The sequence below is a fragment of the Copadichromis virginalis genome, linkage group LG12 (assembly GCF_057382275.1).
Source record: "Copadichromis virginalis isolate Kocher_CV1m ecotype Utaka linkage group LG12, C_Virginalis_male_GT1.1, whole genome shotgun sequence".
Taxonomy (NCBI): Eukaryota; Metazoa; Chordata; class Actinopteri; order Cichliformes; family Cichlidae; genus Copadichromis; species Copadichromis virginalis.
This window is the reverse complement of record NC_140629.1, coordinates 37,291,436-37,315,457: the sequence shown is the minus strand read 5'-3', so window position 1 is coordinate 37,315,457 and position 24,022 is coordinate 37,291,436. Positions and strand designations below refer to the sequence as shown.

The window sequence follows — 24,022 nt, the reverse complement described above, 5'->3', positions numbered from 1 at the left end:
ATAGACCAGCAGCAGAAAGATGTGAGTGACAGATTGCATGAAAGTTACCAGAGTCTCTGTTTGTTTAGGACTAATGTCGGGCCTACCTGGGGACTGAAGGGATTCAGAATAATCACACAGACTTTTAGCGGTTTTATCGCATTAGAATCCATCATGTCCTGCTTCAGCTTAAAACACTTTTACACATCTATTCAATCATGTTCTAGATACACTATTATGAATATTTCTTATTCTTCCTCAGTGCTGCTAATATTGTTTATTTAAACCTGCATTAGGCAGAAGTTGGATTAAATAAAACGTCCCTCTACTGTCGCTCTCCCTTTGCTGTTTAAAACCCGCCCACTAAAGACCAGAGGCCTGTGCGTGTACTTCACTAAAAAATAAGAGTGAATATTTTTGCTGATTTTTGTTTGTTCCTCACCCGACTAACACAAAAGTGAAAATGCTCGACTGGATGTGGTGACTGTGGAGGCCTTTGGAGGACAGTGAACTCATTGTTATGGGCTGGAGATGATTTGAGCTTCGCGGCGTGCTGTGAAGCAGCCATGAGGAGACGAGCACGCTGTCGTCACAAAGAGACGGAGATGCTCAGCAACAGTGCAACCTTTAAACTGAGCTCAGCTGACACTAAAAGGCCGCCGCTCCAAACTGCAGATACAGGCAGGATCGATCGATGCAGGTTTGACATGTCGTGCGTTACGAGGCGGCTTCTTCTGAACCTTGGCTGGAACGAGGGGTTATTTGACTTTCTGTTGCCTTCCTATGACTCAACATCAACAGATCTGCTACTCAAAGGATATTTTCTTATTTTTGGACCATTATCTGTGAACCCCAGAGACGGTTATGTGGGAAACTCCCAGCAGTGCCTGTCTGCCACCAACAACAGTCAATGTCTACCTCCCTTAATTCCTGGAGTTGCTGCCATGTGATTGGCTGATATAACACTTGTATTAACAGGCAGTTCAATAGATATAATTACAAAGGTGGCTCAGTGTATAATGCACACATATACCGCATATGAAACGGACAAAAATCTTTCTCCACGTACTTGACAGGACAGATTATTTTTCAGCTTCATCCTCATAAATTGAGTAAAGGATGTTGAAACAGAGACACACATCTGCTGTAAAATGATCAAAAATGTTCTTTTGTTCCTTCGTTTTGGTCCTAAAAGTGTGAAAAGTGGAAACAGCCGGTTATGACTTAAATGTTTCTGCTTAGGGATAAGGTTTTTTAGTTTTTTTTAGTTTTGTGTTTCTTGGTGGTGCTTTTTATTCTCTCTCTGTGGAGGTTGGGAGGTTCTTCATTAATTCCACAAGTCACCACATTTCCAGTCCCATGTGTACGGGGTGTTTTAAAGTGGAACTTGAGGCTGCGTTTAATTAATTCATCTGAAATCTGCTCTTAAAGTCATAACTTATGACTAGAAAATATTTTTGCTTTTTTTGTCCAGAGTTGAAACTTTGGTTTAGTTGGTTAAAAAAAAGAGTACTGTTTTAAAAACCTCGCTCTGGCCTCACCCCCTTTGGAAATAAAGTCTCCCCCGCTTAACCGTTTACAAAAATCCACAACAGATTATCGTTTGAGGCTATGAGAGAGGGGCTACAGATGGTGTGCGCAGCCTCTTTTTTCTGTCTCTGCCTTTTTCTATTGAGATCTGATAAAGGCAAATTTACCCTCTACTCCGCCGACCCTCGCGGCGGACCTCTGTTCCCGCTCACCCGCACCGGCCCTTAAATGATAGACGTCACCTGGCTTTGTGGACCTGAAGGGATCCCATCCAGGATGAGATGGAAGCATATTTTGGAAAACCAACAAAGGCATTAAAATGTAAACCCCCTGCAGCATGTCTGGCGGTGGACGTGTTTGTCTTGGTGGAGAGAGCTGCTGTTGCCTTCCATCGAGGGACGCGGCAGAAGAGGAGGGCCATGTGTGCCTTGTTAATATTTAAACCCCCAGTCTGCCAGGTTTCAGCAGTCGGGATGAGGCCGCGCACACACGCTCGACACACACATACACATACACAGAGACACATGCCCAACCTCTTTCCCACAATCCCTCTCTCCCCTTCTCTCTCCCGCGTGGACCGATGCCAGGAGAGAGGTCATACAAGCTGTGGAGTGGTAATTTCTTTGTTTATGATTTGTTTGGAAATTAAACTCGAATGGCATCGCCTTTAGTTCAAATCAAAGGATTCAGGATTGGAGATGCCGTTTTAAATTACATTGCCAGTTTATCCAAATTACAAACTATTCGCTGCTAAATTGGATGCACTTTTGGACACATTTGCGACTCATTTGGTCCTTAATATGTTATTAATCTCTAATTATTTCTTGTTCTTGCAGAACTTTTGTCGTCTTTGTTCTCTTTCAGTTGATTTTTTTATTTGTTTTGTTCTCGTACAAACAGTTTCTCCGCAGATGAAGACCTAAAGCAATTTTAAACTTTCGAATATGCTATCTGCCACTGATCCGTCGTTATAAGCCTCCCAAAACAGCTTGACACGACACGGTTCGAGCTTAAGGTTGGGAACGAACAGATTATAAAGTCCAGTTGGACGTTTACGGAGACGGCCATATGGGGACAATACCCCGAGTGCCTCTGATTGGTCCAATTCCCCCCGGTGTCGTGGCTGCGGCGGTGGGCCGCTGGGGCTTGTGTCAGATGGCGAAATATCCTGTGGTTTAGTTTTTAATTATGCCACCGCGCTGCTCCTCTTCACATCTGTCCATCAGGTAGCTGGGAAAGAGCAGCAGAGCGTTTGTGTGACGCTTTATTTGTCTCACAACATGTGCAGGAAATCTGCTGCATAATTACTTAATAAAAGAGATAATCCTGTGAACGTAAGGTGTGGCTGAAATGATGTTAATCAGCGTATGGCGAGGCCACCAGTAGCCCTTTACTAGATTTGCTTACAGCCGGTTGTGTGTTACAAAGGAATTAATTAACCCTAATTGATTATTTTTCATTATTCTAATGACAACAGTAAGCAGAGAGTGTGATAGCGTCCCTGGGCTTAAGAGTGAATGAAACAGCTGTTAGGATCTATGATATGCCGTAATTACATCGCTCCTTTTCCCTCCGAAACCACTTTAGCAAATGCATAACCAGCTCTGACACTGTGGTATCTGTCCTTGATGACTAATGAACAAAGGTCAGCTTTCCACTTTGCAGCGCACCTCAGGTTGAGATATGTCCTTAGTGCAATTATAAGCACTGCATTTATAGGGCACCTACTGTGTCCACCCCTGTGTGGGGAGCGGGGAGTGGGCGAGGAGGTGAACAGAAGCTTTTTCCTTTGTATCAGGATTTAGGTTTGAATAAATGTCCCACAAAATTCCAATAACACTTCCTGAGCTCAGTTTGATGACTTTGATCCAAAACCTGAAGACTTTTAACAAACAGTAACAGAAAAAAGGAAAGTTGAACTGAATTTGTAAGAAGATACATCTCCCTGCCTTCACTATAAATGATTTGCTCTATAGTTAAATAAATAAAAGTTTTTGTCACCGGCATGTTAATCGATTAATTGAGTAATAATGGAGACATTATTCAGAAGAGATTGTGACCTCACTGTACTTTAAGATATCGCACAGTATCTCCACACAGCCATTCTGCAATACTGCATGATTTAGTTAATTAAAATCTTCACTGTGAGCTGCCGTCTGTTTAAATTACACCGTTTAGTCGTGAAACAGAGACTTTGTTCATTTAAAAAAACTGGCTGGGGTCAATCTTAAAAGCATCAACGTGTTGTAGTGAAAATATTTAGTGCCAGTTCATCCATAACCCTATCGCAAGTGGAAACAGTACAAAATATTGGACTGTATTGGTATTTTTACCTGCTGGATCAGCTGCTGGACGAGTCATCCAATGGTGCTAATCTGAGGAGCTTGGAAAGAGAAGCGACTGGACTTCTTTGAGTTTATCGATTTTTCACTATGTAAAACTTGACTTGCATGGTGACTTTCTCTTAGTTTCCTTGTGAAAAATACACAAAATAAAAGAAAACTTGTTAAAAACCATTAAAAAGCATTAAAGATGCAAAAAGAACATAAATAAACTGCAAGTGTGCAGGCCTGTGTTTTCACGTGACGGCTGTGACCTACAGCAACTGACAACACCGAAGAATAAAGCGCCTCGGTCTTTCCAGCGCCAGCCCGCTCACAGATGGGTTTTTGGTGAGTGAGTGGCAGAAGCGTCTTCAGTAAAGAGTCGGACATCAGTATGTGAAGCGTCTGACTGACACCTGACAAATGTCACTGTCAGGCCTCTCTTTGCTTTGCCGTGCACATCTGAAAAACCCGGCCGAGGCATCTTGTCCTTGAGTGGAATCACATTGTGGACAACCTGCTCCTCAGGTGCCCTCTCATCCAGTGTTGTCACAAACAATGCCGCTGGCCGGTCACTCTGGGAGAGTCGTGTCCTGGTTATATGTGGGTGAGGGTGCGCGTGTGTGTGTTTTCTTGTATTTTCTGTGTGTGTTTGCCGCCACTCATCTTCCCTTCAGACGGGGCTTGGAGCTGAGCCCAAGCCTCCTCCTCTGTATCTCATTGGAGCTAATTAACTCCTTAGGACTTTATGATTGGGGGGATTGCTTGGAAGCACTGAACCCCATCCAATTAATTAAGAGCTAAACGGGCAGCGGCGCTCGCCCCAAAGACTCCCCTGTCAACAAGTTGATTTTCAGCTTTTCTTTATTTTGCACGGGGGGCCCCTGATGTTGGTTTACAAGCAGAATCCTTGTAATCAGCAGTCAGTGACGCGATGGGGCAGCAGTCGCTGCTGCAAAACAGGCTGGCAGCGACGGCGTCTCCACCGTGAGATGAGCTCAGGGATGTTTCTGTTTGGCTCAGTCACCTGTCACGAATCACCTCTGTCAGCCTTGTCTGCGCTCGTCTTGATGAGGTTTGAGCGCATGTGTTTGTGCGTGTCCCAATGCGTCTCCTGACGGGCTGTGCTGACGCTCTTTTGCTTCTTCTGTTTATCCAGGTCATCAAGGACCCGCCGCCGCCGCCTCCACCATCTCGTCCTCCACCGCCCGTGAGTCACAATTGTTTTATTTTCAGGTTTGAAAATCTGTGCGGTGCAAAAGAAGAAAATGGGAGTCAGAGGAGGTTCCAGAGCTCAGAATGGTGCAGCACTGAAATTTCAGGGAAACTTTGCACGTTTTGAGCGTCTCTCTGAGAATTTCACAGGGCCGTTATCGCTGCATTGGGCATCTAACTCGAGCCAATTCAGACTAAAACTAAAACCATAACGTGTCCCTTTTACATTTGTTTGTGTACAGATCATATAAACAAGATCACATTTTAATTAGTGAGCTGGTAGATGGATTTTTGAACTTTGGACAGAGGCGTGCTCGCTGTTTGCCCCGTGATTTCAGTCTTTCTGCTAAACTAGAGTAATCCCAGCTCCAGCTCTGCACACAGACATGAGAGTGATGGAGCTTGTTTCTTCTCATGATGAAATGAAGTCAGTTTGCATATTTCCCAACGTGTCGAGCAGTTCCTTCAAAAAATGACTTTAGAAAAGTTGGTGCTTGTGATACACCTTTCGTCTTCACTGACTAACGATTATCGTAAAAGACTGAATCAAAAAGCGTCTTCTGCAATACGAGATTCATTAACAGAAAAAGATTTTAATGTTTAACTGATTATTTTAGTTAATTAAATTCCAGAGGGAAACAGTCAATATCAAAGTATGTAGCTGAGGTCTAATATTTTAGATTTCACTGTGTAAAATCTAAATTTTCACACCATTCCTGAACTGAATCTCTGTATCCAGACGGATAAGTGGATCCGGGTCATTTTGTGATACTTAATCACCCCTAAGCTGGACCAAACCTCACCATTTTAACTTGTCTATAACATTTAGAGCAGGGGTGGGAACTCCAGGCCTCGAGGGCCGGTGTCCTGCAGGTTTTAGATCTCACCCTGGGTCAACACACCTGAATCACATGATTAGTTCATTACCAGGCCTCTGGAGAACTTCAGGACTTGTTGAGGAGGTCATTTAACCACTTAAATCAGCTGTGTTGGATCAAGGACACATCTAAAACCTGCAGGACACCGGCCCTCGAGGCCTGGAGTTCCCCACCCCTGGTTTAGACAATCAGAGAGTTGCCGATGGAGTTACTCAACCTCCTTGGTGAAAATCATTTGCAGGTTTTTAAAAGCAAAGTAAAATACCGTACTGCTTGTAAAGCTTTACACTAAATTTCCCAGCATCCTCAGGGAGCTACTACCTCTTGACTTTTCCCCCCAGAACGGGGGTCTCAAACTCGCAGCCCACGTCACCCCTACTTTGTTAGGGAGGATGTGTTTGTTGTTGAGTGCAATGTTGAAATAAGTTTTTTAAAAAGCAAAAAACGACTTAATATGAGCAGAGAGCACAGACACGTTGAGGGCTGTGTTAGTTCAGAGAGTCAAAAACGAATGTCTGCGCATTTATTTTGTTAAATACGAACAAATTTATAGCAGAAAACCCGCCTGAGTTTAGTTTAGTTCCAGAAACATTGTAGCGTAAAGTAGACATTTAAATATCTGGCTTATCATTGGCTGAATTTTTGCCAAACACGTTAGCATGATGCTACAGTTTTGTTTAGTTCTTTTCTGCAGGGCACAGGATTACAGTGTAAATGCTTCTGAAAGCTTTACCCTGTGTGGTAGTTGATCCCATCCCACTGCAGCATTTTCAGTTTGCGGCAGATGGAACTGTAAACGTCAGCGGAGCGATACGAACGGTTTCCCCTCTGCACTTGAACACGCGCTGAGCCAGGAGTAAGGCCTACGTTTCCCTTCCTTCCTGACAAAGTGACATCATCCCGATGAAAGGAAACGTTGTTTTGGTGTGCAGGGACAAATATGGACGAAAGAAAATAGAACAATAGCAAACACATCATTGCACTTCCTCCCCTTTGTCATTACAGTGACTCTGATTAATGTCATACATATAAATATGGAAAGAAAATTTGCACACACTCTTATTTGACACACAACTATGTGTTTTCTGGTTTTGTTTTCTGTGTTTATTTCTTAGGAGCCTGAGCCGCTGCCCAAGAAGAAGTGGCCAACTGTGGATGCCTCGTACTACGGAGGAAGAGGAGTCGGAGGGATCAGTCGGATGGAGGTCAGAAACTCAAAACTATTGGCCAACATGCTGCTTCCGTTCTTTCTTAGTGAAAAGCTGAACGAAACAAGCAAAAACAGCTGAAATATTCCAAAGGTCAAAATGCAGACAGCAGGAAATGACACATATGTGTGGTCCCGTAAACTTGCATCATCATGTTCAGTCTTTTCTGCGAGGCGGGAACTTTGTTGAGTTACGCAGGAATCAGGAGGAGAAACCCACCGACCGAGCAACTGACTGGCTGACTGACCGGCCGGGCCGCTGTCCTCGTCAGCCCACTGATGCCTCCGACATGACAGGCCCTGCCATCTCGTCCTTGGCCGTCGAGGGCTGATTGGATCAAGTCGCAGCCGGGATGAAAGATTGAGTGCTGCTGTCAACTTGACATACCCACCTCTCCTCTCTGCTTCCCCCGTCTCAACTTCCAGACCTTGGCAGCTCGCTTTGTTATCCGCCTCCTCCGAAGGGAATTCAGGTTTAAAAGCGAGCTGCCCCTCCCCCTCCTTCCTACTTAGCCCCGAGGAAGTTGGTGGCATGGCAGGGATTTCCCAGCATCCTCGGGGAGCTCCTACCTCTTGACTTTTCCCCCCCAGAGTGTTGCTGAGATCCAATCCTGGCTGTTACCTTTCTCTGTTCTTCCACTAGCGTGTTGATTCCCATCGACAGGCGCGTCTCCACATCTGAAGCCCCCACTCCCTCCCCGCCGTCACCCCACTGATAGATAACGAGTTGCTTGTAAAGACCAACCCGTCCTCTCCTCCGCATCCACATTTAAGACGTCATGCTGAGAAAACCACCTCCGCCGCTTTGCCGCTGCCAGCATTTCAAACGATTATTGAGGTGACAACGTATCTTTTATTCATGGCAGCCTTTCTCTTTTCCTGATGATGCGGCAGGCCGGCGATGTATCCCAGAGATGATTCTGAAAAGCTGTTCTATATTGTCACGGCTTAACCTACAGCTTGAAAACTGTGTTGCTAATTAATCACCTCACCCCATTCATGTGACGGTGGGTTTTTTTTCCTTTTTTTATCTCCTCCTTGTAACAGATGTGATGAATTCAATTAAAAAGCAGGACAGCTTTACTTAACACACAGGCTTGCTTTCACACGCTGACACCCCCCCAACACACACACACACACACACACACACACACACACACACACACACACTAACACACACACACACACACACACACACAATAACACATTATACCAAATTAGAGATGGCACGATACCACTTTTTTATGTCCGATACCGATACCGATATCATAAATTTGGATATCTGCCGATACCGATATGAATCCGATATAGTGTTTTTTAATCAACAAAACTGTTTTTTAAAATATCTTGCTGCATTTTGCAAGTCTGCAAGTTCATACTCAAGTTTAAAACAACAACTACACTAAAGCTATTCTGTTATACCTGTATACAAAAAAAATATTTCATAGTTCAGCAATACTGATCAATCTAATAAACTTAGACCTACACCATCCTCCCTATTCTGGTATTTTAAAGAGTACTTAGCGTAAATATTAAGCAACCTAACTAATAGGGTTCCAACTCCCAGCAACAACAAAAATAAATAAATAAAAAATAGGGAACCACCCCTCACGCTCCACCTCATGATGCTTAATCAACGTAATCAACCTTAATTTGATGCAGTGTGAAAAAAAATGCACAGAAATCAATTATTTTTCAAGAAATATTAAATAGATTCAACATCTTTCTTCAACAAAATTGCAGACTGCACAGATGGTACCTTCCCAAAGGAAAATGTACTATAGCTTACTAGGGTATATATATTAGACTTAATAGTCACTATATACAGTAATTGACTTCTATTCATTTTACATCAAATTAAAACTTTGGGTGTCAGATAATTATTTATTAAAAGCTCGACATTTTAAATGAGAATAAGAAAGAAAAGTATGTCTTTGTGCCCCCTTTTCCCAGTTAATGCCCTATCGGCCCCCCTGGCTAAACTTTGCTAGATCCGCCCCTGCACAGTTACCAGCCGTCAGCTACGTAGAAAAAGATCCTGGTGTAGAAAGTAATATTAAATAAATTCTAACAACAGCTTATCAAGCTTAAACGTGCTGCTGTTGTTCAGCCGCTGGTTTGCTCTTTCTGGCGCAAAGTGGACCAAAAACAAACAAGAGAGACGGACTCACAACAGAAAAGCCGATCAGCTGATCATTAGCAGTTTCAGATTGAAGTAGCAGCCAGAGAGCGAGAGGCAGTCGCTAGTTAAGCTTAACTGGGAATGCTTTACAAACATTCAGAGATGGACTTACACACTTGCTTTACTTCTCTCGGGGATAACTTTGTCGGAGATGAAATGCCAGGTTGCTAGCGAAGCTCCACATGCTATCCAGACCACCGACAGGTCCCGCATGCCACAGCTGCTCTATCACGTGATGCATACTGCTCCGACGTTCTGAGGCGAGTTACGGCGTGTTGCAAGTTTTGTGAGGTGCTTTCGTGATATTTAATGGATCGGATTACATTTTTTTATTTTTCTCCGATATCCGATCCAGTAATTTAGGTCAGTATCGGACCGATACCGATACGTAATATCGGATCGGTCCATCTCTATACCAAATGTAAACGTCCTTATTGATAAAAGAATCCGAGTGATTTTTCCAACACGTACAGATCTTTTACTGAAGCTGTGGTCCTGAAGCTAAAGTTGGTCACAGATAGAGGTGTTTGGCCAGGCTCATCACGCTGACACACTGCTGTAGTGATCACAGACAGTCCTCACAGCATCTCTAATCTTATTTCCTGTAGTTTTTCTCAGACTGATGGACCAATCAGGTGTTTAACTGCTTAATTGCCCTCATTTAACGTTTCTATTTTCTTGTTCAAGGTGCGCTGGGGGGAAAAAGGCTCTACTGAGGAGGGGGCCCGGCTGGAGAAAGCAAAGAATGCCAAAGTGTCCATACCACAGGATGTAGAGGAGCCAATGATCAAACGGCCCACTCCAAAGCCCGCTCCCAACCATCCACCCGAGAACAAATGGTACACTCCTATCAAGGTGAGAGTTACTGACTGACTTTAGGATTTTTCTTTTCCTACTTTGGGTACTTCTAAATGATACTGATAGGAAAAGTCTCAGCTTAAAGGCCCATTTACTAGTTCTCCAAGGTTCATCCAGCAAATTACACTCATGTGAAAATCTCTAAATTGTGGTTAAAAGTTAAAGCTGTCTTTGGGTAGTTGAAAAGAAACGCTTCAAATTAGATTCCCTGTGAACTGTTAAGACTTTTTTTATTACCATGAAGTGAAACTCTTGAAATAGAGAATGGTCGAATATTCATTTAAGAGGCCACGACTGGCATCTACGGTGGAAAACGGCATCCATGGATGTCTAATGCTTTGTGCGTTACCTTAAAGATCAGTCTGTAGAAACACTGGTTTTGAAAATCTACACAAGATTACGTAAATAAAGACAACCGACACAGTTCCGTTTCTGTGCTTCATCAGGGTCGTCTCGATGCTTTGTGGGCTTTGATGCGGCGGCAGTACGACCGAGTGTCCCTCATGCGACCCACATCAGAAGACCAGGTAAGTCAAAATTCATCCCTGATGTTCTTCTCAAACCTAAAACAAACTCGAAGCTTCTCAGCACCGGTAATTTGCTCTAATGGAAACAAAATATTTGCATATTAGCCAAAAATACAAACTCATTTGCGATTGGTGAATTATGCAGGAGGAAGTCATACCGAGAGTGAAGTGTACACGTGTGCAAAGATTGTGCAGTGCTGCTTTTTAGTTGCACAAACCAACAGCTTGAGGCAGTGAGTCAAAGTCTCATCAGTGGTCATCAGTGCAGTTTATAGTACACAGGAGCAAAAATAGAAAATATCCTGCATTAGTCAGCAGCGTGGATGTTCTTCTTTTTCTTTTTTTAAGTGGTAAATGTTCCTGTAACCATTCCATGAAGTCCCTAATCCCCTCTATGCCTTAATAGGAATACTTTTATCCCTCCAAATCTTTAAAGTCACCGCAGTTACACTTAAGAGCTCATTGTTTTATTGTTGTATTGTATCGCAGCTCCTCTCGGCAGAGGAAGCTGCTGGCACAAGTTGTGCCTTGTGTTGTTGTTACCTAAGGGAGCCAATGTGAGCTGCAGCTGCAGATACTCACAGAAGGAAGCGTGACAGGGATGACCTAATATGGTTATGCTCTGGGTTTTTTGGTGTGTGTTTTTCAACCAGTGTAAAAGAAGAGGAAGCAAATCGACTCCACAAATCGGCACAGTGAAACCTGCTGCTAAGTCAGTTAACCAGATGTTTTTATATATTTTTATTTATTTTAATTGCTGACTACAATCCAAACACAATACAATCTGCTGTGCTCGCTGTGCTGTATGCCAAATGTCAGAATTAATGGTGAGATTAGAATCAAGTTGCAGACAAGTGGAGCAGCTATATTACTGTGGCCCACAAACACGTCCTTGGCTTTTCCTGGGCTGCTTCTTCTGAAGTCTGTGAGGTAATTTTAGAAATTCCCCGTCAGTCTCCTTTTTAACATTACACAGCAGAAATGTATTAGTATTAAAACTGCCAGGGGAAAACCAAACGTGAATCTTGAAAGAGAAATGCGCGGACTCTTCCAAACTCTCATCGCTTTCCAAAGGACGGTGCTTCACGGGCACAAGCTGTGCAGGCGAATGGGCCAAAAAATCTGCACCTGTATGGTGCACATACATTATTTCCCTGTTGTCTCCAACTTCTGTGCATCTTCCTCTTCACAGAGGTTAGAGAGCAGGAACCATCCAAGCTTTTAGTAGTTTAGAGAATGATGTCAGGCTGCAAATCTCTCAAGTGGAGTCGTGTTTTGCAACATGGAAAAAACCCGAGCCAGTGGGCCAGCTGTGAGCCTGCCAGTTGCTACTCGGGGTGTCACAGTGCTGTTTAGCAAATTTCAGAATGCCAGAAGATGCACTGGTAAAAATAGATAACAACTCTCATAGTTCCAGTGAGTAGTGATGTGACAGATCACATTTTAGAAGATGTTTAGATATAGTGGTTAAAATTCATCAGAATCTCACTGCGACGTGTGTCGCCAAAATTTGAATGAAAGTATTTTAAAGCCATGCAGACACTGATGTTTCTGAGCCAGTGCTGATTTTAATTCCAACTTTTGTTTTTAAGAGATGTGAGATGTTTGTATTAATATAGAGTCTTACAGTCTTACTTTACATTAGCAGATATTCTTATGATCCATCATTCTGATACGACTTTGGACGCTCATGTTAACTTGGTTAAAGTATGGACTAAAATCAGTTTATGTACTGCAGGATGTCAGTAAGCCCAGATGACCCTAATATGGTCATCTCAGACATGCAGTTCTGATTGTGAGCGCAGAAGCTCCACCCACCTGCTGATCAAACTTTATTGTTGAGAGGGGCAGCCAATCAGAGAAAAGCACTGCTTGAAAAGAGGAGGAAGGGAGTTTAAACAGGTTGTTTGAAACTCTGATTTATGCAGATCTAATGTGGTATAGGCTGACTGTAGTAATGTGAACATTTGGACGCTCTTCTTCATAGATTTCGTTTCTCTTTCTATTTAAAAACAGAAGATTTTTTCCACATTTTTCACCTGTTTTATACATATTAGATTTTTTTGAGCTGTAGTTATATATGCAAGTCTCTCAACTCAGCAGTAACCACACTCTCTCCTTTCATGTTTGTCATTGTCATGACGACCAGTAGCCAATTAAAATTTTTGCTCATTTGTACAGTGTGGTGTACCTCAGTGTCACAGTGAAGATACTGAGATACGATACAGAGTATTGAGTTCAACCATTGCTGTTGATACATCAGTGATGGATCAATATAGAACATTATAGAGCTCAGTTTTAGGATTTGCGACACCTTGAGGTGCTGGGAGCTGTAGTAACGTGTAATCTGGACTTTTTAAAGTGACAACCTTTTAACCAAGTTAGTCAAGACATAAAATGAACATCGGTGGAAGTCAATTAGAGGTCTCGTGATCTGTTTCAAACCTGTTTGCCTTCCTAAGCGACTGAGCATCAACCAGTTATTCTCTACAAGAGCGTAAACAACTCAAGTATGATGTGAAGTGACAAAATAAATTGTTAAAAGTTTGTTAAATAGGCTGATGCTCTTTGAGTTTGTTGAAAGGCTTCATGATGAGACTAAACGTGCATATTTACCTGCAGTACAGGGTTTTCGTGAAGTGACAGGAATTCCCCTGCCCGGTATTCATCCAACTGTCTGAATGTGGAAACATCACGGCTGCTCCAGCTGTGTAGAAGATGACTGATATTCCCACACAAGGGGTCACCTCTGTCGCTCTGAGCAAACTGTTTGGAAACAGAGTGAAGCCCACCAGTGAGTACACAAGTTATGTCAAAGCACGTCGGCCGGAGGAGGGAAGGCTGCTGCTGCTGAAGTCTCGCTTCATTCTCATGCCGATCACTGCGTCCACATTAAGTCTGTGATCAACATCGTACACACAGGACGCGGGAGAGAATCAAACAGAGGGCCACGAAGTGTGTTTGAAGTGATGTCTCAACTGAGAAGCAGTGGAAGGTGTTTTGAAACCTAATCGCATTTTGGAGATGATTATTTTAAATCGCCTACTGGCTCACAGTTGAATTTCAGCTGTGTTGCTAACATGTAATTGATTTCATGTGAGTTTCGTAAGATTCAATCAATCTTTCATCCTTGATTCTATCCACAAATATGAAATCCAATGAACCGTTCAGCTGATTTGATTCACTTTCTAACTCTGAAACTAGACAGTCAACTGCTAAGTTGTAGCAATTTCCAGGCTAGTTTTTTGAGAATCTTTTGTTAACAACACAAATTCTCAGAGTTTTTGGGACTTGGGATCCTTACAGGTCAGACATCCTGAATGATTTAATGATACTCCTAAACCAGAGTATTTCCACTAGTGAGACTACATCATGTCTGGAACATGTGAGGAAAGAAATGGAGCCTAGACCTGATTGTTTATCTCGATTTGTGGTTTTACATTTCATTTTCCATTTTAGTATTTTTCCAATCTCTATGATAAAACTGGCGCTGGTGTCACATGTTGCCTTTTGATTGGAGTGGAAATGCTTTGGGAGCTTCCATGCATCTATGTTATCATGGCAAATATCTCATATTTGACATTCATTAGTTGTTAGAGAGCTTATTTCGAATCCGTACGCGCTGCTGTTGTTGTGCTTCTCCAGCCTGGCCCCGCTGAGACACGTGTGATATCATTCTGAACAGATTCATCAAAGTGTGAGGTGTCTGAACTGTCCAGTGACAGGTTAGGTGTAGATGGCAGAGCAGACAGTGACAGAGAGAGGAGAGCGGCGGCGGCAGAGGGAGGGGACGAGGAAAGGAGGGTAGCGGTCTTTGAAGGCGGACAGGAAACCTCCAGGGTCATGAATTTTTCAACACGCTGCTTCCGCAGGGTTACAAGGACTCGTACAGGTGTAAGGAAGCAGGTTGTCGCAGACATCTGTTCTGCACGGGGACCCGGGTGTCCGTGCTACCCCCTCGCTCCTCTCCATGCTTCCATCCCTCCCCCTTCTCTTTCCCAGCAGTCTCCTTTTGTGTCTCCCCCTCCCTCCCTCCCTCAGTGCTGCCGCCCGGAGCCAGACCGCTGGATTGTCAGCAGATGCAGAAGAGAGACAGAAAATGAGAGTGAAACAATTTTTTTTCCCTTTTTTTTGTGGTCTCACATTTAGCGCCCGAGGGCCTTCAACACCAAAGGTAGAGTGGGGGTGGACACAGCTGCAGTGCCGAACTTGCCCCAGGCACAAATAAAGAGATCTAATGCGGTTTGACTGTGTTGTTGGTGAGACCAGGGAGCCGGGGAGGCACTTCAGAGCCAACTTAGCACAGCAACATCTGCCGCCAAGTTTTGCCGGGGATCGACTGGGGACAGCAGGTAGAGGAAGGTGGCAGAGAGAGAAGGGGAGGGCGGGAGAGAGGGAGGCTGGCCTTATTCTGATGCTCTCTCAGGCTCTTTTTGAAGAGGCGGCGGTGTGCGTGCACGCATTTCTTTCTGCATTTTCCAACGCCTACCTCTGAATTCTAGGTATTGTTTTCTAAAAACAGCTGTTTACAAAATGTCCAAACAGGGTGCATCACCATACATTAAACCCTCCTCATCCTCCTGCAGATCAAAACGCAGGAGAAAAAAACGGAGAAAAAAGGCGTTTTGAGTTCTTGTGAGTCCGTGAGGATTTACAGTTGAATTTCCATTTGTTCCTCTCAGGCTCATCTGTTCCTCACCAGGGGGATGTGTGGGCTGAGTGTGCTGGTGTGCGCGGAGGTTAATAGTATTAGCTGACGCTATTGCTATTGGAAAAAACTTACTTCTTTGTGGGGAGGTGGGGAATCTCCCTTCTTGAACGTTGAAATGGTAGTTTAACGAGGTGATGGGTTCTGATCCCAGGGGTAGAGAGAGGACACAGAAGAGAAACAGAAGCCTTGTGTTTCCTCCCACATCCATCTCCTGATGTCATTTTATCCCAACCTCTGCAAAGGTTCTGCGTTTTTATCGAGTTTTATACCTTTAAACTAAATAGTTAGAGATGCTAAATCCAATCAGGGGATTATTCTCCCTCAGCTAAAGAAAAGGAGAATGGATCAAAGTCAAAACATAACAACAAACTACCGGGATGGTACAAAAGGAGCCCACGAATCCTCCTTCCTCAGCTGGATTGTGGATCCCTCTCCCTGCCTGTGCTTGTTTCTCTGACAGCATCAGTGTCTTTATTTAACAACCATTGATCGAGTTGTGGACGGCATTTAATTAAGTGACTGTGAGCCGAGCGACTCCTCAGACCTGCTTGGGAAGGAGGGGGAGGAAGCGATGGACGTTAAAGGGAGGTGTAAAAACAATTAAAAAGGACCATCTCGAGCCGAGGGCCACTCGGGGCAGGGGTGACAGTCTGCTTGCCAGGCATGCGAGAGAGCGCGGTGCACGGAGGTCACAGCAATACACGCTTCATTTTATGTTCTCCATTCTCAGCAGCTCAGTGTTGTGCCCTCGTGTTTTTCTGTTTGTGTTTATCTTCTTTCATCAGTTAAGATGCGACGCTATTGTTTCCTGAAATAGAGCCGAGGCAAACAGTGGAGTACGATTTTTGCTTTTCATTTTCAGTATTTAAGCCTTTAACATCAGTAAGTCATCAGTAATTACAGAGACATGATCATAATTACTGCAAACAAACACGGCCGTGGCTGAGAGGATTGGCAGCCTGTTTCTGGCCTCTGCACTGCATTTTTACATCGCGAGCCACGAGGTCACATTTTGCGGGAAATGTTCTTCCAGTGCAAATGGAGCTCAAGTTTCTCTCAGAGTTTTTCTCAACGGCAGATGGTGGAAGGAGTGAACGACTGATGGCGGAAAAAAGTCCAATATGTTTACAATCTTCAGAAACGCTTTCATCATATCATCATCTGTCTGACGAGCACTGGGAGGTTTATGGAGGCATTTTCTTAAATAAGTTGTACCATTACTTTGTTTCTGGCAATATGTTCGCCAAAGCAGGGACTCCATTAAGTTTCTTCCTTAGTAGTAGTAGTGATCGTTTACAACACATTTTTGGTTGTTTTGAAAGAAAATTGCTAATGTCCTTGGAAGAGTTGCTCAGTGCATCAGCAAAACTGAGGTGAAAACTCAGAATATTAACTAACCTAATATTGTGGCAGAGCCTCAGTGCCAAGGTAAACCATGAATGGAGAAATGGTTCAGTGTCAACCCTTTTCCAGTGATGCAAAACAAAAACTAGCAGATTACAGACAGGAAGTGAGTCTTAACATGTAAGAAATGCTTTGTAAGGTTATTTAAAATCCATAAATATAAAGTGGACTGAACTATTCTGATACACCAGGCTCTCCTGTCACCTCTGCATGGCTGCAAGTCATCCAGAGAAAACGCACAAAACATAAAAAAATGTTGAGTTGAGTTTTATCGTGATGCTCTGTTCATCTGTAATCCGTCAAATTCGATGTCCTAATGTAGTTCTCGACCAGTGTCGTACACTTGCAGCTTTCACTGAGTCTGCAGATCTAAAGAAACTCCTACAGAGGAAAATGAAACCGTTTCATCCTTTTAACCAGAGTTCATGATCACAGCTAAGATTAAGACAAACGATTAGGATCTTTAATTCACAAAGATATGCCAGTTCATTTACAACAGCGGACCCCAACCCCTGGGCCAGTCCGGGAGTCGTTTGGTACCGGGCCACGAGAGTCGAGGCTCGGGTGTGAAATTCATGGTTTTTATCGTTAACTCGGTTTTCCTGGGTCTTTTCACGTGTCTTATGAATAAATCTTCTTTTTTTTCGGTACCGGTACTAGTTTTATTTTGTTGTATTTATCCGCGACACCTTAAAGGCCGGTCCGTGAAAATATTGTCGGACATGAACCGGTCCGTGGCGCAAAAAAGGTTGGGCACCGCTGATTTACAATATGTGTTGGTGTCTAACATGTTACATTCGACTGAACATGTATGATTTAAAACAATGAACAGCTACATGTGGTGGGCTTGGTGAGCCTATAGAGAAATATTATTAATGTACTAATGTGAAAATGACTTGTAGTAATGCCTCCAGTTGTAGACTACGACTGAATACCACTGAGATTTAATTGTCCAATCAAATTTAAACCTGTGAAAAAACAAGTCAAACCTGTGAGTTGCACTGGAAACTAGGAGGCTGGTTAGGGCTTGAGAGATGCACAGTGATCCATTTATACAATACAGGGAATAAAAAAAATACTGTGAAAGAGGATAGACTTTAAAACTCCACCGAGCATGTCTGAAAACTCGTTTATTCTTCCGTCAGCAGCTTCTTTCTTTGCATCTTTTGTCGCTTCGTCTCAGTATGTAAAGCAGAGCAAACATTTGTTGAATATAAAAAAAGAAACCCACACAAACAGATGCACACATACTCATCCTTTCACGCTTTCCTTGCTTTTGTCTCGTTGCATTACAATGCCACATTGAATATGGTGAGAACATCTTTCTTGAAACGAATAAAGCCGTCAAACTGTATCGTTCGGTGTAAAAATAAATGCCTGATAGAAGCCAAAACATGACACATCCTTGTAGGGTTTCGGCGCTGGAGAAGGCCGTTTTGCTCTCTCCACAGCTGGTGAAAGGAATAATTTGGTACCTAAATGCTATTGCGGCGCTAACAAATGCCTAAAGAAAGAGTCGATAGCAGCGCTAACACGGCACAAACGCGAGGTGATGCACGTGGGAGGACTCCTGCATGTTGACATCAGTCAGGATGTTTACCGTCACACGGACAAATGCCTCGCTGAAGCAAATGTAACACTTAATTTCACAATAAAAGGCTTTAATCGAAAGTAAACAACCTGGCAAATGACATTAAGTTGAAACAAACCTCGAGATCAGAGAGCATGAGATTTCCTAATTAACAGGGGTAATTGGAATTAAACCAAGGCGTCACGAATAATGAAGCGTTGGGAGAAGAGACTGTGCTTTATCGAACAGGGCTGGAGTTGACTCTGAAAAACAAAGCTGCAAATGTTGCTCATGCTTGAAGTTTAACCCCCAGCTACTGTTAAAATGATCCCTTCAGTTTGAGGATGAAGGCATTAATTCAGGGGCTTTTTGCTCTGCTAAGAGAGAAGCGCGGGTTGTTCTTCATCACACTGCGTATGTGCTGTGTGGGCTTCGCTCAAGAAGGAGACGGACAACAGGCGACATGTTGTAACTGGCCAACACGGTGAAATGTAACATTTCAGGGAAATCTGCAAGTCCTTTAGTTTTTTTGTTGAGTTTGTAAACTCTGTCAGGTTTTCTCAGTTTCTCATCACGGTTGCTTTGTCGGCAGTCCTCCTACACATACTTTCAAAGGGGGTTTAAAGCCGTTAATACAAAACCTAATGGGCATTTTGCAGATTGGCTTGGGCGCTTACCTGTGACCGATAATTTCTTTTTAATCAGAAGGAATTACAGGAATTAGTAACAGTGGATTACAGAAAATCTACCGCTCAAGAGAGCAACCAAAAGAGCGCAAGAGAAGAAAAAGCTTCAGTTTTTGCTGTTTTCCAGCATTTAGATGTTGTTTAAAGTCACAGTGTTGCAGACGTGTCAACAGTCTGCAGAGCTTGCACGTGTTTCTTGTGTACAAATCATATTTTTCTCAAATCCAAACCCTGTCTTTTTAAAAAAGTGATATGTAAGAAAAATCAAATAAAAATAATCAGATGTTTTTTAAAAAATCTGCTGATGAAAAGTGGAAAGAATGTATCCACTTTCTGAATTTTACATTCATTTGTAACTGAAATTTAAGCTCGCCCTCTGTCCTTTCTCCTTGTGTGCATTATATAGCAGAGAATGCAGCTGAAGTAGTGGCGGTGTGGGCTGCGTGGGGTAGCGCCGGGCCCTGGGCCTCATTAGTCCTATCAGTGGACGGCCTTGTTAGCCCTAACAAGTAGCCAGCTGACAGCTCCATTCAGCCGCCGCTCCCCCACAAGAGAAGTGACAGCTTTAACTACGGCGGAGTGCCGCCGATTTACGAGCCGCGCCCACGCTCTCTTAACCAGATTAGTTCTTTTTACATTAACCGAGGAAAAGTAGGGCAGATGTCCGTGTGACTGGCTGTAAATTTGATAATGACCGCCATGTTAATCCCCCCCCCTCCCCACCATCCCAGCACATCCTCGTTCACGACCTGGCTGGTAACAGGATTACCGAAGAGGGGGCCCTCGTGTGTGTGTGTGTGTGTGTGTTTCTTTAACCAATAAAAAGGAAGCTAATTGTTGTTGGTGGTGACTGGTTGGAGTAAAATGAAAAGTGGTGTAATGTGGAGAATCATGAGAAAATCACCATGAGACAGACACACACACACACACACACACACACACACACACACACACACACACACAAATTAATTTTAGGTCTTTCCAAATTTCTCAGAGACTGATTCTTGGATTTGTTTGGTAATGAGAAAAAAAAAACATCCTGTAACAGCAAATGTAAACGTGTTAATTGAAGTAATGACGCAGATTTAGGACATTTTAATATGCAGTTACACTCTGACCAGTCCAGGCAGGCAGATAACAGCTTGTTACTTGGAGATAAACGTGTGCATTTTACACACTTTCTGTATTTTGAAGTATAAATTATTTGTGTCTTGTAATCTCTTCATTTTGTGTTTTTGTAGCCTCAGTGTTGCCTCATGATTTCTCGAGCAAACAAAGAAAACGGAACAAAACAAGCTGTTTGTCGGACGCTTTAATATCCTTCCAGATTTAATGTCATTTCCGAGCATGTGAAGAGTCTGACGCTGGATTAGCTCGTGTTTTTCCCGCTCCCTTAAATCTCATTCTGCACTGAAATCCACTTTGCGCACAGCTTTATATATTAAGTATTTTCCAGTGTTGCTGAGCTCGATACTGTTTTCTGGGACGGTCCAGCACCCCCGCGAGTTGGGCGGTCTCCCCTTTTCCTCTCCATTAGCTGATCAGTGTTGTTGTATTTGGGTGGCCGGGGCTGGTACCTGCACCCGCTGTCCCTCCCTCTCCTCTCCCTCCCTCCTTCCCTCCCTCCTTCTCCGCCTGATACGATGTGAACTGATGTCCTGCCGGTGCCTTTTTTCCCAGTACCCCTCAGACCGGTCGGCGCGGTGGCGGCGGCGCCGTGTGCCGAGCCTTTTCTTCATCACCTATTAAAATCAAAGCCCCGTCGTTTGGCGAGGACCGCTGGGATCTTGGCTTTAATTAAATTACATTATTGTTAACGTCAGCTTTGCCGAGGCCAGCTCTGTCGCCTGCACTTTGCCCTCCTCCTCAGCTCACCTCCTGACAGACATATAGGACTTGGAGGGGGGGTTACGGGATACATGAAGTAATATATTCTAAAGCTCTCCTCCCATCGATTTGAATTTTTAAAAAGATGAAAGCAGGGAGTCGTGTTATGCAGGGAATATGTTCACAGTGAATATTCAATTAGCCCGATCGTATTTTGTATACATAAATGTAACGTTGTGACAGTGCCGGCTAATATGTAGTGAAGGGCCCTCGCACGCAGCTTCATGCAATAAGATCCATTCTAAACAGTTTGCGTTGCGTTTGATAGCAGACGTACGCTATGAATAAACATGTAAACATGTGCCTCTGAGCCTCAGATGGTAACTCTCACAGTGACGCTACAGTGCAGCAGTCTTTAAGTTAATTCTTGTTTTCATACTTGTATAATCCTCGCTCCTTCCTGTCTGCGGTAATGCTGTTTTTCTTATATCGCCTCTAACACGAGCTTATATGATACTCCTTCTCATCCTGTAATGGAATTAAACTTTTTACCAGCAGAATCAAAATCACTACCGACTGATCTTTGGTAATATTTGTGCTTGTTTTTAATGTTTCTCTGGGAAAATATGCCGAGTGGCCGGCTGAACATCTCACCCTGTGAGCCTCTTTCTTCCATTGTGAATAGAGGGTGCAGTGAAGTGTCACTAATGTGGCTCTATTCATTTGCTCGCAGGCTTGAAATGTGTCTTCATGACAATAAACACCCCGACAACCTCCTCCTTTCTCCTCTGTCCCTCTCTTTACTGCTGCTGTTGCTCCTCAAAATCGTGTCGATAACACAGCTCCTACAGGTTAGCCACTTTGACACCCCTGCTGGATACTTCTGACAATAAAAATTCAACTTGATTCGATTCTCCTTTAGATCAGTGAACAGTTTGAATGGTCACTCGGCCATAAGAAAACCTCAGCTTGTAGGAGGAGGAGCTCGTGAAATTGAAAAATAATTTTCGTGCCAAGGAGTGATGTCCAGTTTCTTTCAGGTACACTCAGCTTTACAAACAGACTCCTGCACAGACAAATGGGAACGTCATATACCGCACACGCCCTCCCAGTTTATGTATTTAGGGTTTCCCAAAATAAATGATTAATTTGTAACAATAAGGTCGTTTAAATATCACATCAAAAGCATCCCACCTCTGGACATTTTCATCTCAAAGGAAGTTTGAGCGGTTTTAGCTCGGTGTTTTCAGAATTAGACATAAGAAAGCGATTCTTACAGGACTGGTCCTGTTTGCATGTTTCCATTTTCAGCCTTCACAGGGTGATGAAAACATATCTGGGGAATTAAATAGGTGTCAAATGTGGTGGACATTCCAAAAACTGTAACAAATTATTAGAAAACTATATAATTCTGGAATTTTTTGTTGAGCGCTCTTGGCTAATAATGCTAATGTGATGTTATAATACAAAAATTAAAATTACAAAGACATTGAACTTTATTTGTGACAGTTATGTTGGAATATTAGCAAATACTTACGTATGAGTTAGCATCTGTTACATTTAAACTTGCTTTTATAATAAGTTCACACAGCAGCAGCTAAACTTCACCTGTTGTAGTTCGGAGCCGTTTTTAGTCTGACTGGGGGGGGGCAGCAGTTACAGCTTCTGAGAATAAAACTGCACTGGCTGCTTATCAGACAGAGACACCAGTGTGAGTGTTGTAAGTGTGTAATTACTGCCACTGCCTTCAGGGGGAGACGAGCATTCTCGTCTGCAGGCTATTAAACCGACTAGTAATGGTTAAAATTAATAAAGGTAAAATATGACACATGCTGCACTGAATCAGCCAGAAACTTATTATTGTCAATTACGGATTTATTAAAAATATTTCCTTCTTTTATTTTATTGCATTAATATTTTTAAATATTAAGACGTCCCCACGGTGCTGACTGTATCTCACAGGAACCAAATGTTCGGCCTCAAGTGGCCATTTAAGTGAATTAGCGGTGCCCCTGTCACCGCCGTGAAAGGGTCACTTCTCAACCAATTACCGGCTCCACCTCGTTAACTCTTTCAGCGCCGGGCTTCTGTCGTTTCTTTAACATCCTTCCTAATTAAGCTAATGAACTTAAGCATTAGCTCTTTCATTATAAACTGTGGGCTCAACTGCTGTTTAAAGATGCTTTAATTTGAATTCAATTTGACCTTTTAATTAATTTTTTTCCCCCGTGACCTTAGATGAGAAGAAAAGCAGCTTAAAACCTGGTTTAATTATTTACACAGCGGAGCATTGTTTTATTATTTTTATATGGGTGTTTTATATTAAAGGTGTGTTAAAATGTTTCTGATAAGAAACTCCAACCTCCTGAGGCTCTTCACTGTATATGCCCAGTGATTTAAACAGATGTCTTCTGTAAGATACTGCAAAAAGCTTCTTTTTTTTCTTTTTTCTTTCCAGTGGTTAAATTCTTCAACCAACTGGAGCCTGAACATTTCATGAATAAATTACAGTATTTCATAATTGATTGAGAGAAAAGATGCAGATGTGACAATAGTTGGCAGAGCAGCACAGTAGCTAATTGAAAACACTCTTGAAGGGCTTCCAGATGTAGTTGTAATTTTGGGGGGATCTTTCTCACCTCTGGAAATATCCTTAGTGCAGTTATTTTTTTTCTACAGTCAGAAACAGAATCAAGGTTTCATTTTTATAGGACGATTTCACCCGTTTCTCTCTCTGCCCACACCAATTTCAGAAGCACACCCATTTTTACTACATATTTTATCAATATGTCATTTATTATTATAATAGATTTATCTAATGTTAATGATGATAGTTTGTAAAACAGCTTATTAACCTTAATGACAGTGTGATCTTTTACAATTGATCGGTTGTCTCAACTTCAATTACACTGAGTAATGATGATACAGATTTAATTAATGCGTAAGTGCTCTAATGGCTTTCTTTAATGCCTGTACAACAGCTCACAAGTGCATCTTTTAGTGGGTTTTTTATTATTTTTTGACATTTATTTATATCAGTATAAGCCGGAGGCACAATAGCAGATGTTTACTGAGGGGCACACCAGAAATACGTAGTTTAGTGCGCCTAAAAGTGCAGAAAACG

The 24,022-nt window shown here is 42.9% G+C and overlaps 1 protein-coding gene across 2 annotated transcripts in view; it reads left to right on the top strand.

Moving 5' to 3' along the window:
• Window positions 1-24,022, top strand: part of antxr2a (ANTXR cell adhesion molecule 2a) — an 83,729-nt gene that overhangs the window by 32,886 nt on the left and 26,821 nt on the right. For both annotated transcript variants that reach the window (XM_085476393.1, XM_085476394.1), the window contains 4 exons: window positions 4,993-5,043; window positions 7,042-7,131; window positions 10,003-10,170; window positions 10,620-10,700. In XM_085476393.1, coding sequence (XP_085332519.1) covers window positions 4,993-5,043; window positions 7,042-7,131; window positions 10,003-10,170; window positions 10,620-10,700 — 390 coding nt within the window. The remainder of the gene's footprint in view (window positions 1-4,992; window positions 5,044-7,041; window positions 7,132-10,002; window positions 10,171-10,619; window positions 10,701-24,022) is intronic.